Below are 18,371 nucleotides of genomic sequence, written 5' to 3'. Positions count from 1 at the left end.
CTCTGTTACTAGAGTACAACATTACGGTCTATTGTTGATAGAGAGCTGTTTCAGCAATTTTCCTTTGTGTTTAATGTGCAAAGGTTATAGTGCTGCTTCATTAGCATTCATAATGTATTTTTCTTTGTCTTTTTTTTTTCCCATTATTAATTTGTACTTTGCACGGATTATCTTTGGATAATTAATAAATGATCTATTTTCCACCGAAAATCATCTTGTCATGCCATACCTTCCTAACTCCTCTCTAACTCTCGGACTACAGCACCTGGCTTTGGACAGTCACAAAGGCAGTCCTTTGCGACAGGGACACAGGGGAGATCGTGCTTGTGTGCAGGGGTGAACACTGGGAAGTGGGCACATGTTCTACACTCATAACACCGTCGGTGTGAGCCGGATACCAGACATTATACTCTTTTTGAGATTTCTCTGGGTCGCCGTGAAAACGGCGTTTGTGTGCAGGCGAGCGAGTTGTGTAACTGACTCGTTGGCTGCGGTGAACACTGCTGCAGTAGCCTTTCCTAAGGGGAATGACAGAGGTAAAGTTAGATGCTTTGACGGCGGTCCGGCCGCGGCGGGACTCAACCGTCTTTTCCTCCCTGCGCATGCTAGGAGGACTTTGCAGGCTCAGACTTCAGCGCGATCTTGGGCCGGGGACCCCGAGGGGGAGGCGGTCTGTGATGGCTGGATGAGCGCGACCTAGGGCGGCCGCCCTGTCGTTGCTGCGAAGACGGAGGTCGAGACGAGCGCTGTGTAGAGCTGCGTGCAGGAGGCTGGGCTTGAGAGCAGCCTGCAGCGGAGCTCGAGCGGCGGGGCAGGAAGAGGTTCATGGCCTGCGACGCTTTCTGTACCTCCGAAAAACAATCCACGATGCCGCTTACAGCAGGGCCGAAGAGGCCAGTGGGGGAGAGCGGGGCGTTGAGAAATACGGACCGCTCAGCTTCGCCAATGTCGGCGAGCGTTAGCCACAGATGACGCTTGGTAACGGTAAGCGAGGCCATGGATCTCCCGATGGCTTGAGCCGCGATCTTGATAGCGCGGAGGGAAAGGTCGATCGCGCTGCGCAAGTCCGTCAAGGCGGTGTGATTTGGGCCTTTCTCGTCCAGTTCGCGGAGGAGATCGGTGAGATCCGGACCACTCTTCGCTGTCCGAGGCCAGGATAGAGCAGCTGTCGATGATGGCGTCCTCATCCGCATCATCCCCTGAGGCGACGGCAGTGCGGGCAGGAGCCGGCCGCTGCGCGTCGGGAAACGGGGGCGGAGAGGGAGAGAGCGAGGCTCGCGGAAGAGGTTCGGGCGAAAGCCTGGCTAGCACATCAGGCTCCGGTGGTCTCTGTGAGCGGCGTTTCTTCTTACGCGGCCCAGCAGAGACAGGCGGAGTGTCAGCGTCAGCGTCGAACAAGGCGAGTCGAGCCCGCAGGGTCGACATCGGCAGTTCTTCGCAAAGCCCACAGCCGCCCGAAGACAAGGCGACGGCTGCATGGTCACGTCCCAGGCAGAGAGCGCAGATCAGGTGGCGGTCCCTGTCACTGAGAGGGGCTCGGCACGAGCCACAGGAAATACGAGGCATTTTGAAACAAACTCTTTTAGGTGAAGTGTGTCGCGGCGGCGAGCACACAACAGAAGCGCTAGTAAAGGATACTGTCGCCGGATAGCGAAGCAGGCACGGATGGCTGAAGGCGGCGAAGATGGCCGGCTTCCTCAGACGCTTTCCTTGGCTTGCTTGCGCTTGGTTCGTCGGCGGCGGCTTCTCTCGGAGTGCAGCGATGCGGAGAGCTTCGCTGAAGAGACGAAAATCAGGGTATCAGCCTCCGAGCCTTCCTTTTATACACTAAGCCACTCCCATTCTGGCGGGCTATGACGCGTGAGGGCGCACGCCAGCTAGCTGCTGCACTGCGTTGACAATGAATCAAAATTAAGGATAATTTTTTGGCTCCATATCTTGAGAAAAGATGACTTTACCCGTAGCGTAAGCTAACTTACGCAATACGAGATAACCTCTCGTAAGAGAACTAAAAGTTTCAAGATGTAGAAAAACTAACACAATTGGCAAGAAAATGCTTTTATTTAAAAAAATAAAAAAATAAATATGAAATTACTACTATAACCAGTATATGGCTGCAGAGGAGCCATCAGCCATTTCACCCTATATCCCAAGACTGGTTGCCTACTCATATAATGAATTATTATTAGCCATTTCCACTTCCTAGAAAAAAATAAGGTTGTTGTTAAAAGTACATTTTATCTGCATCTCAACTCAAGTGCTTTACTTTCAGATGTGCATTTCCAAGAAATAAACATGTAATATATATTAGTAGTAACTGCACGTATTAATGCAAAACAATAGTCATTTTACTATTAACAATAGCTCTGTGTTTTTTGTGTGTGTTCCTTAGTATGTGATTATATTGGCCAAAAATAGGAATACATTCTGTAGAGAGAAAAATGTTCATTATATTTCCAGTTGTAAGGTTCAATATTCAGCCTTTGACAGCTTTTGAATTACTTCCTGCTGATAATGAGGGAATCTGCTACAGTTTCAGCTGCTTTATGAGTTCTTCCAGTCCTTGGGGGGTTCCCGGCTATGTCTTCTCTTGCTCCTGTTCATCTTTCTAGTTTTTATTAGCAAAGATTACTTGAATCAATACATTTGATGGCCCGTCCGACTAAAAGACAAACGGAAGATAAGATATTGAAAGTGGAAAAAATGAATTAAAAATTGAGAAAAAGAATGACTAGAGGGTGATAGTGTGTGTGTAAAGAGAAGGGCAGATAAAAGCAATAGCAGTTGGTCACCTGGGAGTCTGTGTTAATAATTGAGTCATCTTGCCTTTGTGTCAGAATAATTTCACTGAAGTCTTATCACAGCAGAAGGAAGGCAAAGATCTGACTGAGGCCAAGGAAACAAGAGGATATATGAAGCATATGTGCCAGAGGTTGAACATTTAACAGACATTCTTGTCGTGCGTTTGCTTAAAGGGTCTTTTAATTCTCCACAAATGTCACCAAGGAGCATTACGGTCATTATGACACATCAGTGACATCTAAAAACAGCAATAAAGTGCCTGCATTTACTGTGATTGTTACTCTGTGCCATTTTTTTCCCTCTTAGAATCTATTTTTATATGTGGCTAAAGTTAATGTCATCTTCCTGTAGATGCCTACAAGGTTTTTCTGGGAAGAACTGTGAAGAAATAATTGACTTCTGCAAGCTGCTCAGTGTAAACTGCCTGAATGAGGGATTGTGTTTCAACCTAGTTGGAGGATATAATGTAAGTAACCTCATTTTTCCAGTGGTTTATTTGCACATAAAACTTAATTTCAGATAACATAAATCTGTTAGATTACTCCATTAAAGTGAAGTTAAATGAGAATCTCTGGATTAGAAGATATGTAAATGCTGTGGTGTTAGGAAGTTGGTGGGGAAATGTTGTCTAAATACACTATACACCAGCCATTTTATTAGGTACACCTTGCTCGTACTGGTTTGGATTGCCTTTTGCCTTCAGAACTTCCTCATGACATAGATTGAACAAGGTGCTGGAAACATTCCTCAGAGATTTTGGTCCAGATTGACACGACAGCATCACACAGTTGCTGCAGATTTGTCGGCTGCACATCCATGATGTGAATATCTCGTTCCACCACATCACAATGGTGCTCTATTGGATTGAGACCTGGTGACTGTGGAGGCCATTTGAATATAGTGAACTCATTGTCATGTTCAAGAAACCAGTTTGAGATGATTTAAGCTTTGTGACATGTTACATAATCCTGTTAGAACAAGCCATCAGAAGATGGGTACACTGTGGATGGGCATGGTCAGCAACAATACTCAGGTCGGCTGTGGCATTTAAACAATGCTCAATTGGTACTAAGGGGCCCAAAGTGTGCCAGAAAAATATCCCTACATCATTACACCACCAGAACCAGCCTGAATCATTGATCCAAGGCAGGATGGATCCATGCTTTCATGTTGTTTACACAAAGTCCTGATCCTAACATCTAAATGTCGAAGTACAAATCAAGACTCATCAGACCAGGCAAAATGTTTTTCAATCTTCTATTGTCCAATTTTGGAAAGAAAGTGCTTATTGTTGCCTCAGTTTCCTGTTCTTATAGCTGACAGGAGTGGCACCCGGTGTGTCTTCTGCTGCTGCATCCCATCTGCTTCATGGTTCGATGTGTTGTGCATTCAGAGACGCTCTTCTGCAGACCTCGGTCGTAACGAGGGGTTATTTGAGTTATTGTTGCCTTTCTATCAGCTTAAACCAGTCTGGACATTCTCCTCGGACCTCTGGCATCAAAAAGGAATTTTTGCCCACAGAACTGCCTCTCACTGGATATTTTCTCTTTTTTGGACCATTCTCTGTAAACCCTTCTGATGGTTGTTTCTGAAAGACTCCATGCCACGTTCATAGTCGCTTAAATCATCTTTCTTCCCTATTGCAATGCTCACTTTCAACTTTAGCAGATCGTTTTTAACCATGTCTACATGACTAAATGAAGTGAGCTGCTGCCATGTGATTGGCATACTAGATATTTGCTTTAACGAGCAGTTGAACAGGTGTACCTAATAAAGTGGAAGATGAGTGTATATTTATATTGTGTATGTTTAAAGTAGTCAGATTCTGTTCCATTTGATTTCCTACCCAAAATGGCAATGCAAATACAGTCGTGAAATGACAAATAATCATCCCAACATTCACCCAAAAATCTCTCCCCGCCCCAGCGGCTAATGCACATCTATTAATTTATAATAGTGTTTTTTTGTTGTTGTTTTTTTCAGTCTCGCAGTCACATTATAGCATCCTTGATTTATGCTTGTGTCTCAAGGTTTCAGCCATCCTCTTCTATTTCAATATCATCTTTCTGTCACCCCCATCAACAGATCTGCACTTTGAGTGATGTGTCACAGTTATACACTGTCGATTGATGTAGTCGCATCTGTTTTTGTTATGAAGTGCTCTAGAATATGTGCTTCACATGGATTGATTTACTTCAAGTGCAATTTGTTAAACTATCAATATTGGTTGTTCATACATGGGGATTTGTCACAGTTATGCAAAATTTATGAATTTCAATGCTCTTTTGGAATAATGCAAAAATATTTTTAAAGCAATGTGATATTTTTACATTGAGTGAATGACCTATGATTGATTCTGACTAGTAAATAGTTAGATAAAAAATAATAGAATACAGGTTTGGAACGACATGAAGGTGAATGAATAATGACACAATAAAATTAAAAAAAGTTGTTGAACCCTTTCATTAATCAGAATATTCAAATATGTATTTTACATGTATAAAAAGAACAAAAATGAGGCTTGAAAAATATCAGCATTCTCAAAAAGGAAGAGAAAAAATAGTTTTTGAGTGTGTCAGCATTAACTCTGAAAGATGTAAGAAAGCAGAAGCTCTCTGTTTTATGTTACAGTAAGCTGTTAACGTTCCGGTAAGCTCAAAAGCTTGACAACTTTGGTTGCTATGTATGGCTTTCCTTAAAAATAACCTGAAAACTTGAAAAACTGCACGGCTACTGTTGCGCATTGGAATTTCTCTGCAGAAGTTTCTGTAATGGATGTAAACATTAGTTATTATAAGAGCTCATTTGGTTAACATGCTGTTTGGAGGCATCTGGTTGTGTAATTTCTAATCAGTCACATCCTTAATTAAAACTTTGACATAGTCCAGGAAACAGGCCACATGTTTTCATTAGCATATTGGTGATGAATTTGTTGGTCATCAGCAACATTTATTTTTTTCTGAAACTTCCTGTCTCCCCGTTTAATCTTCCTAAACTCTATGCTGTATAATTGTCTTCTGAGTAATGATTCTTGGAGTTACCAAGGACTGAATTAGCAATTGTTATTTTTATTTTTTTTAAACTTTTTTTGATTTAAGGATATTTAGTAAAACCATAGGGGATTGAAAAGTATAATTACCTTTTAATCAAAAGCTTGAATGCATGTTTAAACAAACTATTAGAACAGCAGCAGTGTATATATATATATATATATATATATATATATATATATATATATATATATATATATATATATATATATATATATATATAAACACATGATTGTAGAAGTATTTAGTGCTTTGCTGATTTATTGAATATCTAATAATTCAGGTTAATTACTACTTTTTTTGTCTTTCCCTTACAGTGTCTCTGTGCACCAGGATGGACGGGGGAGTTTTGTCAGTACTTGGATAACGCATGCTTAGCCTATCCAAACAGATGCTTGAACGGAGCTACTTGCATCAGTATGAGTCAGCCAACTGCACCCCCGCACTATATGTGCACCTGTCTCCCTGGATACACAGGTTAAAAGAAAACTATATCAACAAACTCCGGAATATGTTATCCTGATTTATGTTGAAGTTTGCAGAGAGTTTGGCAGCAGAAGCTTTTTTTTAAAAGCCACACTCAGATTGATTTTTCTTTCTACAGTAGAATTGGTGAGGGAAATTATTGTCACGTTTTCATGCGATGTCAGAAATTGCATTTTTTTTTTTTTTTACATATCAGCTATATCTGTTTACTTCTGAATATAGCATATACAATATTTCTGTCAGCTAGTGGATGTGTTCTGCTGGTGACATTTTTGAGAAAGTAACATGACACTCAGACTTACCTCAAAACTGAATGCAAAATAGAATATAATTCTTGAATTTTAATTAAGGTAGCAAACTGGATTAAGAATTTGATTTTGAATGAAAGGAAACTTTCAGAAATATTATTTTAATATTTATGCTGGGAGAACAATGAATTCACTTTACTCAAAATGAAGCCAACCATCAATATATAATCAGTGCAATTATATTTTTTATAATAATATTTATTTTGTATAAATTGTGTACATTTAATGGTGCTGTTTGACAAAATACCTATTTATATGTTGTTGTTTTTTGACATACTGAGGAAAAAATTCTACCAGGAAAAAAATAGGCATATTTAGTCTTAATTGATGATGTTATTATGTTTCATTACACAATTTGTGTTAGACCAATTCTTGGAATTGGAGTTCCGTAAATTACTCTTCTTGTCATTTAATATCCTGTGGGCATGGCCAGTTCTATTCAAATTCCAACTCATGAATTTGAAAAGGAGCCAGTTCTGAATTTTGCCCTAGCCTGAATGACACAGTTTCATGTCCAACATCTATATCATCCACTGTAATGTGACTCAGAGTGTGTGTCCCACCGAGACGAGTCCGGCTGCCCTGAGGCATCTCTTTACCGTAACTCATCTTTGCACATTGCCCTCCTAACTGGATTATTCTGTCATTTGTTTCATCATGCCTGCTAAATGAAGGGCAGATAGAGGTTAGAGAACACTGAATCGGTAAATCGAACTCGGAAAGCAAGATCTTTCATTAGCTTGGCCACCAGCACATGAGCACAGGAGGATCTATTTGCCTAAACAACCCAGAAACAAATAAACAAACGAGGAATGATTTACTGGATTTCATCCGTCATGACGAGTTGATCTCGGTGATATGCATTGCATTTTAATGCTCTTGCATAGGAAAATATGAAGTCTTTTATAGGCACTTTACATGAATTATAGATGATCTGCATTTCATGACACCTATAAACCGTAACATGTAATGAAGCTGTATTGCCCATTTCTTTGAATATTACATGGCAGATCTTATATTGTCAACGGGATATTCGCCCATGCTTCTGTGTCCTTGTTATCACCTCTCAGTCTCCTTGATGGCTCTATTTCCCTTCTTAGCGGATGAAGAAATCCATCTTTCCACATCCCAGTTGTCAGCGACAAGAGGCACCTGACGATTTCTGCCTCTCTGTGGGCTATATAATGGATTAGAATACTACTAGGAGAAAACATGTCACAGCTGAAACCTCGATGTTTTATTTAGACGTCTCGATGATGCTAGCGATATCTCCTTCGATTAATGACCCTAGAGACTTAAAAACGACCGTCCCTGTCCCATTTCTCACCACAGTATTACCAGAAGGCCGATGTGAAATGTCAAGTGCTTTCATTATAATCTTCCTCCAAAAGTCAGACGACATGTTGAGGGAAGATAATGTGACTTCTGCCACAGCAGAGAAAAGCGTCGGTGAAGCAGATCTTGCACTGGATAACACTTTCAATTTTTTTTTTTCTTTTTTTTTTCTAAAGCTTGCCTTGCTTATTCCATGCAAAAATTTGATTGATTTGATTCCATGTTAAGTTAATTGTTACGAAATAGCGTGCGGATGAACCATTTTAGACTCAGATCTGCCAATCAGTTGGGAATGCGACCTTCAGAACGGTTCTTGAGTTGCTGCTGATTACGAACTGCTGTAAATATGAACTGCCTTAACATGCACCACAAAATCCCATATGCCCCGTTTATTAAGTTTCCAGAGGTAAACCTGAAGATAATTATGCAGCTTTATTTATAATGTGCTTGCATCCATACTCTTCAAGAACAATTAGTTTAAAAATGTTTCTTAAAAGAATAATTCACCCTAAAATGAATTATTATATGCATACAGTATGTACTGATATGAATAATCTTAACCATGTCTGTCAAGCTAATTTTAGAAAAAAAAAAGTCATAGACGTACCATAAAAAGATATTTTAAATGGTGCATTTTATATTTTAAGTATTAATATTAGTTTTAGTTAAGTTTTAGTAGTGGTAAGTGCTTTTATCATTTTAATCTTAATATTTCTATTTAGCTTTATTATAAGTACTTTTTTATTTCAGTCAGTTGCCAAAGCAACATTTATAATTTTAATTTAAGCTCAGTTCAGTTCAGAACAAGCAGCAACCTTCCGACCTCTCTCTTGAATCCAACACGGAAGTGACTTAAACTGAAATTTATTGACTGGCCGCTAGAGAAAGGCTCCAAAAAAGAGTAAATCACATATACACCCACCGTTAAAATGCCCAACATCCTGGTACAACAAGTGGTTTTGGTCTATATAGCTCATTTTGGCCTTCATGACAACTGTGAGGGGGTTGATTTTTATTTTATTTTATATATATACAGGGTGGCCGCGGGTCCTTAAAAAGTCTTAAAATGTCTTAAATAAAGTTTTCCTAATAAAAGGCCTTAAAAAGTATTAAAATGTCTTAAATTCAGATTCGATAGGTCTTAAATATTTCTGGTCACATTACCGCAAAAATTTCTCCAATCTGACGGACCTAATGTCCGTCAAATAACCAGTGAAGCATCGAATCGCGAGAATGATTCAGATTTTATTACATAAACAGCTATTGATAATGATAATGTAGGCTTTTTCTGGTAACGCTGTTGAGGCTCGCGCTGCTTGTCTCTGTGATAGATTTTATAGGAAGAAATCAAAACAAATGAGCATAACGGCACACATAAAAAAACTCACAGAAGAAACATACTGAGGTAAAAATTCAAAATGTTGATTTTTTTTATTTATAACATGTGATATAGTTAAGTAACATAACATGACGGGAGCTATTTTGCAGAATATTCTCACGATTGCAAATGTGACATTGATTTTAGTTCAATAAACAAGTAGTTAATATTAAATTATTTCAATTACTTAGGTTAAATATTACATATACGTATGCAATATAATGTGTATTTCCATCACAGATTTGGTCTTAAATTTAATTCAAAGTGGCATTAAAAAGGTCTTAAAAAGTCTTAAATTTAACTTGTTTATATCTGTAGACACCCTGTATATATATATATATATATATTAATTCATCCGTTTAAATTATATTAAGCCTTAAAGTTCTGCATAATTAAGGGCGTGGCCACTTGAGTGACAGGTGGATTGCCGCCACTGTCACTATAGCCATGTGTCTGCTGTCTGTTAGCCGTCACATCACCTCAGCAAATTCAGCCTCTTTGCCCATTTTTCGGTTTATCACAACACCATAAAATGACGCACGGTTGCCAAGATGGCGACGGCCGTCTCCGCCCACTTTGGGCTTCAAAAATGCTCTTCAGAATCCTACGGGTGACGTCACGGACACTACGTCCATATTTTTTTTATAGTCTATGGTTCAGAACTATTCATTTAGTTTGACACCCTTTGCCTCCTCAATTTTTTGCATATGTTGCATCATTTTGCATACTATTTGTCTGCCTTAACTGTCTAAACTGTGACTCAGTTAATGGCACTTTGAACTGTTGCTAAATTAGTTTCTTGTGGGTGTTTCAGTATGTAAAATATGATTTTGGATTTTGTAAAATATCATTCTCTTCTCTGTGACATGCACCACACAGTGAGCCATGGGGGGGGGGAGCTCCAAATTTACTTCTAAATCCCAAATGTCAAAAGTGAAGTCAATATCTTCAGGGGAGATGGAGCGTAAAAGCTTAAGTAAGACTCGATTCACACCCCTGTCTTCCTGCAGGACGCTACTGTGAGGCTGAAGTAAATGAGTGCGATTCCAGTCCCTGTCAGCACCAGGGAACATGCACTGACTTTGTTGGATACTACAACTGCGCCTGTCCTTCAGGTATGAGTTTCTCTTACTCTTGAGAATTAGCTTTTTTCCCCTTTTTTTGACTGTGCCATAAATCCCCACAGTGCCAGCACCAACAGCTCTGACTGACAGGTGAACAAATCACTCCCGTTCTCACACTGCCAGAGCTCATTAGTACTGCAGAATTGTGTCAATATTGTGTTATGAAATGCTCTTCCCTTTTGAGGCCACCGCATTGATATGGTTTCCTCCCGTAATTGTTGGTTCTGCTCACTCTTTCCGAGGCATGATTTGCATTCACTGATGCAACCTGATGGCTCACCCTAGAGATTGGCAACTCACTGGCGGGGTTACAAGCATGCTTCTCTGCCAGCTGCTCCCTTCCGCTCGATGAGTAGAGGACCCAGAGTCCCAAACGCCCCCTCCCTAAACATGCCCACGCATACTCGTCGCTCAGAGAAAGAGATGCAATAGGGAGAATCATTTGAATGACTTCCTCACAAATGGATTGAAGATGCTTTTTCTGAATTAATAATAAAAAACTTGACTAGGCCATTTTGAAATAGTGGACATAATTTAAGTATGTTAAATTGTTGTAAATGTAAAATAGTTAAAGGGATAGTTCACCCAAAAATGAAAATGATGCCATTATTTACTCACCCTCATGTCATTCTTAACCTTTAAGACTTACTTTGTTCTGCAGAACATAAATATTTTGAAAAATTTTGGTAACTAAACAGTTTTTCTTACCGTTGACTTCCATTGAATAGATAAAAAAAAAACACAGTGAGACATTTCTCAACAGAACTTGTATGTTCCTCAGAGGATAAAGGAAAATACAAGTTTGGAACAACATGAGGGTGAGAAAATTATAATTATAGTGTGAACTATCCTCAAATTAACCATGGTTTTATTATAGTAAAGTGTATGTTTTTTTGGCGGATTGACTACCATTTGTTTAACCACAGTTTTACTACTAATACCATGTTTAAACTATGGTTAGTATAGCAAAACCATGGTTAATTTGTAGTTACCATGGTTTACTATTGGCTGTCCACAACAGACCTAAACCAGCCATGGTACCAGCACAAAAACACACTCTCAAAATATCATCTTGATTATTGTTATCAACAAAATCTTTGAAAATATCAAGATATAATTTTTTGTCAGTATTGCACACCCCTAATGCGCAGCTTTGATTTTTATTTCTTCAGGTCTTAAAAAGCCTACATTTTTTCGTAAAAAATGTGCTGCAACCATGCCTTTAATGGCATAATAAAATCTATGATTTAGTGAGCATAGATCACAAAAAAAAATTTCAAGCTATATGGGTCTGGATTGTTTGGAAGAGAGTAAATATCTGTAAACGTTTGAATCTCTCACTCAAAAAGCCCTTGAAAAAAAACTAGCCTGGCCTCTTTCTGACCTTTACAATTTTGTTCTTTTCACTTGCACTGACTGACTTTTAAGCTTTGAATAAGCTTTCAAAAAATTGATTGCCGTTTTCTTTTACTTTCTTTTTCTAAGAAACAAAGGTTGGGGAGAGAAATTTGATTTCCAGCTTGCTTCATGTTCATTGATTGACCCCATTGATTGAGGTACAATGACATGAGGAAAATATGGAGTGCATTCTCAAAAGCATTAACAAGAGCGAAGGCGTTTCAATCTTGTTTAATCTTTTAAATTCCAGTTTTGCACAAGATTTCTTTTAGTTCCCAATCAAGGAGGCGGCCATGGTAAAGGCTAAGCAATTCTTTAAATTGTTTTGCGTTTCTCACCTCCCTTTGCAGGATACACTGGTGTTGACTGTGAGATTGACATAAACACCTGCGCTTTTCCCAATGTCACCTGTCCTCCTGGAACGTTCTGTGTGGATTTGCCAGGTGACCAGTCCCATGTTTGTCACACTCAGTGCCCTCGCTATCTACAGGTAAGTCAGAATTGGTCAGCCCCTTCTAATCCCTCGTAATTCAAATAATTTCCATTGCAATGTTCTCAACTATTACTGTAAATTAGGAAATATGATTTTAAATGTGCATTAACACCATTATTACAAGAATTCCAACAAAAGTTATAATAAATTAAATAAATGAACAAACCAACAAACTGGACTGTCTCATGTTCAAATCCAAATTCAAATTCAAAAAGAAAGAAATTATATAAATATAATATTCACAATACAAAAGTTTTATCCAGTGATAAAAAAAAAAAAAAGGCTACAGACATTTACAGATATTAACACAACATTTTGTAATTAAAAGACTCAATGTCAAAAAATAAGGTATCCATTAATGACTTTATCATTTACTGATAAACGGGAAAGTCCCAATGTCTCTGACCAGTGTTTAAAAATAAAATAAACATTTCACAAAATGCATGCATTAATCGGTTAACTTAAACTTTAATATCATATAATATCAACTGTGGAAACAAACTCAGACTTAGTTATATAATTACGCACCAATTTTATAGAATTGTGTGTCTTCACTCTGCAAAAAATGGCCGCCGATCAGAAATTCCTAAATCAAACCATGATGACATCATTGGTGATAAGGCATGCACGGAATTCAGAATGACCTTTTGATTTTGGGCACATAATGGACTACTTTTCTCTTTCTGACATTTCATACCTGTTGGGTTTACATTTTTAAATGAAATTGACTATTAAAAGGATTGCTTGTGTGCGCTGGTGTTTATTCCAGTCTTTTAAAATAGTTGTATGAATGAATGTAACGATGTTAAATAGGCTATATGCTATTTAATCAATAACGTACACAGCGTAGAGGAGAATGACAGTCAACTACTTTGAATATTATAGCGTTTTGGGAATAAACATGTAAATAGTGTCAGATTGACATTAAAAAATTACACAGAATGATTAAAATATTTAATCCAAATAAATAAATGTTCATGGTTCGTACTGATGTCATTCATCTGTTCTCATACACTTCAACGTCGCAATCACTAGTTTAGATGAGCGCTGACACCCTGTGGTGAAATAATGGCGTATTTTTAACACATCAGAACATCAGAATATACCTGCGGACACTCATTTTATGTGCCGTTTGTTCAACTCATTGACCACAGCACATTGAAAGTAAACATAACCGTAAATAAGTGAGACGTACCATTTCCAAATGAAATGCGTCACGAAGTTCAGTGCAAGTGGTCCATTACACCAACAAAACTTCCAGTCAGCTGAACTGTTTTATCAATGACAAGACAGACAGTAAATAAATGAAAAAGCTCGAGTCATGTCAAGGATAAACAGTTTTTTTTACAGTAATGAGAAGGCATATGCACTTTTTAGTGCATGAACTCATTTAAAATGCATACACCACCCTCTTCCACTTCCTTTAAAGCACATGAAAAGAGCAGGTAAAAAAAAAAAGGTTCTTTGCATGCTATATTCTTTTGAAGATGTGTGAAGCTGTTTGCACGCTTTGTCACTGAACTATATACCAAAGGCAAATTGCATGTCCCTTTTGAACACGCTTGATCATTGGGATTTGTTTTACTTGTGCTGATAATCACCTACGTAAATGGCAATTAAAATGCATTAGCTTTCCTTCATTTACCAGCATGTTTTATTTAGCAATGGGACCAAGCAATTCTGTTTACAAAAGAGCAGAATTACCTTTACACACATATTTAAATGAGGGCTTGTTCTGGAATAATGGTTGATTTTAATTTTGACAGCCATGTGCCAATGGAGGACATTGTGTTCTTAACAACATCACCAGTTACGCTTGTGTTTGTGCACCTGGATGGACTGGGCTGACCTGCTTGGTCAACATAAATGAGTGTGTCCAGCACAGGTGTCAGAACGGAGCCACCTGCGTGGATGAGGTTGGTGGGTACAGGTGAGTCTGGGTGAGAATGAAAGTTTAGAATACAGCAAATGCCTTGCTTGGAAATTAAGTGGATTCAAATAGGGATTCTGTCTTACAAAGGTTTTTATAAACAAATACATTTCAAAGATGGTTGTGTGTGTATATATATATACAGTGCTGGTCAGAATTATTTGCTCCCTTAGTAAATATATTCGTCCTTTTTATATTTGATTAAAAAAAATAGCAAAAATCTAACATTTCATTGAAGTAAAAGAATTGAAAGTGGGGGGAAAATCACATTATGAAATAAATGTTTTTCTCCAAAACACGTTGGGAACAATTATTTGCCCCCTTTTATTAAATACTTTTTGCAACCTCCTTTTGCCAAGATAACAGCTCTGATTCTTCTCCTATAATGCCTGATGAGTTTGGAGAACACCTGACAAGAGATCAGAGACCATTCCTCCATACAGAATCTCTCCAGATCCTTCAGATTCCCAGATCCATTTTGGCGCTTCTTCTCTTTAGTTCAACCCACTCATTTTCTATAGGGTTCAGGTCTGGGGACTGGGATGGCCATTTCAGCCGCTTGGTTTTTGGATCATTGTCCTGTTGGAAGATCCAAACATGGCCCATTATAAGATTTCTAGCACAGGCTGTCAGGTTTTGATTTTTTTTTATCTGTTGGTATTTGATCGAATCCATGATGCCATGTATCTGAACAAGATGTCCAGGACCTCTGGCAGAAAATTAGGCCCACAGCATTAAAGATACAGCAGAGTATTTCATTTTACAAATGGGGTACTTTTTTATCCCTGTGTGCACCAAACCCGTGTTAAGTGTTTGCTGCCAAAAAAGCGTATTTTTATTTTTATTTTTATTTTTATCTGACCATAGAACCCGTCCCGTTTGATGTTCCAGTAGTGTCAGTTACTTTTCAAACGTTCTATGGACAGATGAAACAAAACAAAAAAAGAGCTTTTTGATTTAAAAGGTTAAAAAAAATCTTAAACACATATTATACATATTATATATATATATATATATATATATATATAATATGTGTGTGTGTGTGTATATATATATAGATAGATAGATAGATAGATAGATAGATAGATAGATAGATAGATAGATAGATAGATAGATTAGCATGAACTCAAATGGAAATAAAAATTAGCAATGAGGGATTTGTTTACACAAAAATTAAAATTCTGTCATTATTTATTTTCCCTCATGTTGTGCCAAACCTGCATGCTTTGTTTCTCTACTGAACCAAAAATGTAAAGAACTTTACAGATTTATTCCCCCCTTAAACCGACGGTTTGTAGTATGAACTGTCAGGCTCGGCTACAAAAAATAAACAATTGCACACCCTAAATGGACACTCTAAAAATATTCCATATGGCTCATGTTCTTTGTTCCAAGTCTTCTGAAGCCTTACGAAAGATTAGTGTTATAAACAGGGCAAAATGTAGTCATTATTTGGTGATAGCCCTCACATACGCTCCTGCTCTTAAATCAAATATGGCACCTGGTGCAGTTTGAATGTCAATAGCATCAAACAGGACCCAATTATACATTATTTTATATTGTATGGTCACTATGCATGAAAACAAATATTTTGTGTTTCATAGATACACCAATAGCATAAGGGTTCAGAAATGACATGAGGGTGAGTAAATTACAAAGTTTTAATTTTAGGATTAATTATACCTTTAATATAGCATGTTGCTGTCTTAATGTGGTGATTTTCCCCCCAAAAGAGTCATTGAGATGGATTTATCCATTTTAAACAGGATGCTTCTCTTAGTATAAAATTCAAATTGAAATTCTGTTCATGTTCAGTAGCTGTTTACAGTCTCATTCTGGAATTAAACCACCCATAGCTGCAAAAACAAATAGCATGTTCCTGTGATCGAAAGCTAAGCAAATTACATCGTCCTCCCCCATGACTCATCCATTTATTTTCATACTGTGTCTGGCTGTTTTGCTTGGGATTCCATTTAAGAGATACTGTTTTATGCATTTCAAGTTGCCTTTGCGGTCACGGATACACTGGAGTCCTCTGCGAACTTGACATTGACTTCTGCTCTGGGCATCAGTGTTCAGAACACGCTGTCTGTCTGGACCAACAGCACAACTACACCTGTCACTGCATGCTGGGATATGAGGGAAAGTTCTGTGAGCTTGAGACAGATGAATGCAAAAGTGCACCCTGTGCCAACAGTGCCACTTGCATTGATCTGGTGGCAGGATACCAATGCCTGTGTGCTCCAGGATTTAAGGGTAAGCTAAATGTTTTACTCTGTGGTACCACTGACTGTCTCTGGCCCTTTGTTAGGCATTGGCTTTCAATATCAACATTGTTGAATTCCTTATGATAAAAGAGAAAAGGTGGCTATAAGTCTAGCATAATCATGATTTGTTGTTTGAAATAAATTATTTGAAACTATTATTTTAAAGTATTATAGTTCATTTATATATATGAATGTTATAAGCAAGACTTCATTCATTCCACTTTTCATTTTCCAATTAATTCTCAATGAATACAATTGTCCGGTGGCCATCCTAAAAAAAAAATTCTCATTGAATTCACTGTTTTACTTGGAAATGTGTTTCATTACTGGAGTAAAACATGTTTCAAATGGTAATTCACATTGGGCCTCATTCATGAAACTTTTTTTTAAATATATGAGTAAATTCTGAGTAATATGCACGTAAAACGGACCTTCCCAAAAACTCGACTCTGGATTCACAAACGCTTCGTAAACATCAAATTTGATAATTAAATATGTGTATGTTAATGAATTCCAATCATTCGTAAATAGGGTGCTCTTGCATGCTCATTCACAATTAGCATAATCCCCGTCTATGAATTACAACTATGCAAATTACGTGTCCAGGAACGCTGTGGAATCTTCTGGACTTCCTTCTCAAGTTTGGCTCCATTATATTGCATAAATGCAAATATTAATATTAGATTTATAGGTCATATGCCTAACAATAAATATTCAATTAATGTGTGAAAAAATGCTGAAAAAATGCCTGGTGCTCTTCTGAAAACAGTCAGCTGATGGCGCTTGAAAGTGCTTTGCAAGCGCAGCGTTTTTCCAGCTGAGATGCTTTGGTTGCTATAATTTGGATTATCCATGGCAGTAACGTGTGACTACTATCTCATTTTGAAGAATATCACTGGATATAAAAATGCAGTAACCAGCAATATTAACTTCTCCATTGTTGTTCAGTCGTTGTACACGTAGGATGGTTGGTCTGTGTAGTTGGTCCCGCCCCTCCTCCACTGTGATTGGGCGGCTGGGTAAAAAGTGGCAGTGACGAGTGAAGCATTTTACCCAAAGTTGAACAGTTTACAACTCTCAGCTACATAAAAAAAGCACAGGGCAAACAAACTCATGAAATATTATCATGCTCCATAGTGCGTCAAAATGCAGTGTCATCAGTTTGCTTAAAAGGACACAGAACGTTCGAACGGTTTACGCACCATTTACACGTGGTAGGGAGTACATTTATTTTGTACCAACTAACATTTTGAAAATACAAACATTTTCATTAATCTCAAAATTTACATCAGAACGGCTTTACGAACAATTTACACCCAAAGTAGTTCTGCTCGTGTTTCACGAATGAGGCCCATTGACTTATTACACTAGTAGCCTATTACATGATATGAGACAGGCTTCTTGTTATTCATATTGTCTGTGTTAATGTCCATCATGCAGGTCGAACATGCTCCGAGAACATGAATGAGTGCCAGTCCAGAACCTGCCTTAATGGGGGCACCTGCATTGATCTGGTCAATAACTACATTTGTATCTGTCCACTCGGTAAGTAAATTGTTAGCACACTGTTCCAAAACAACAAATACATCCTGAGCTGGGAGCATTCAGCTGTGCTACACCATATATGATTTAAAGAACTTGATATATAGTACACATTATGTTGAAAAATATCATTGTTCTTGAGAAGGAGCCACAGGTCCATATTGGCAATAATTCCCCAGGAACCATCTAGACTTTAGTGAAGATGTTATCTCCACAGCTCACATGCATCTTTACTGTAGATGTGAAGCTTTATTGGGT

General features: G+C 38.1%; 1 protein-coding gene across 1 annotated transcript in view; it reads left to right on the top strand.

Moving 5' to 3' along the window:
- Nucleotides 1-18,371, top strand: part of eys (eyes shut homolog) — a 241,572-nt gene that overhangs the window by 26,333 nt on the left and 196,868 nt on the right. Inside the window, exons 5-11 of the mRNA XM_082154578.1 lie at nt 3,154-3,268; nt 6,170-6,329; nt 10,370-10,474; nt 12,232-12,371; nt 14,141-14,304; nt 16,307-16,560; nt 18,012-18,116. Coding sequence (XP_082010704.1) covers nt 3,154-3,268; nt 6,170-6,329; nt 10,370-10,474; nt 12,232-12,371; nt 14,141-14,304; nt 16,307-16,560; nt 18,012-18,116 — 1,043 coding nt within the window. The remainder of the gene's footprint in view (nt 1-3,153; nt 3,269-6,169; nt 6,330-10,369; nt 10,475-12,231; nt 12,372-14,140; nt 14,305-16,306; nt 16,561-18,011; nt 18,117-18,371) is intronic.

The sequence above is a fragment of the Leuciscus leuciscus genome, assembly GCF_965113295.1.
Source record: "Leuciscus leuciscus genome assembly, chromosome: 22".
NCBI classification, from domain to species: Eukaryota; Metazoa; Chordata; class Actinopteri; order Cypriniformes; family Leuciscidae; genus Leuciscus; species Leuciscus leuciscus.
The sequence above is the reverse complement of the archived record's forward strand: the minus strand, read 5'-3'. Positions and strand labels throughout refer to the sequence as shown.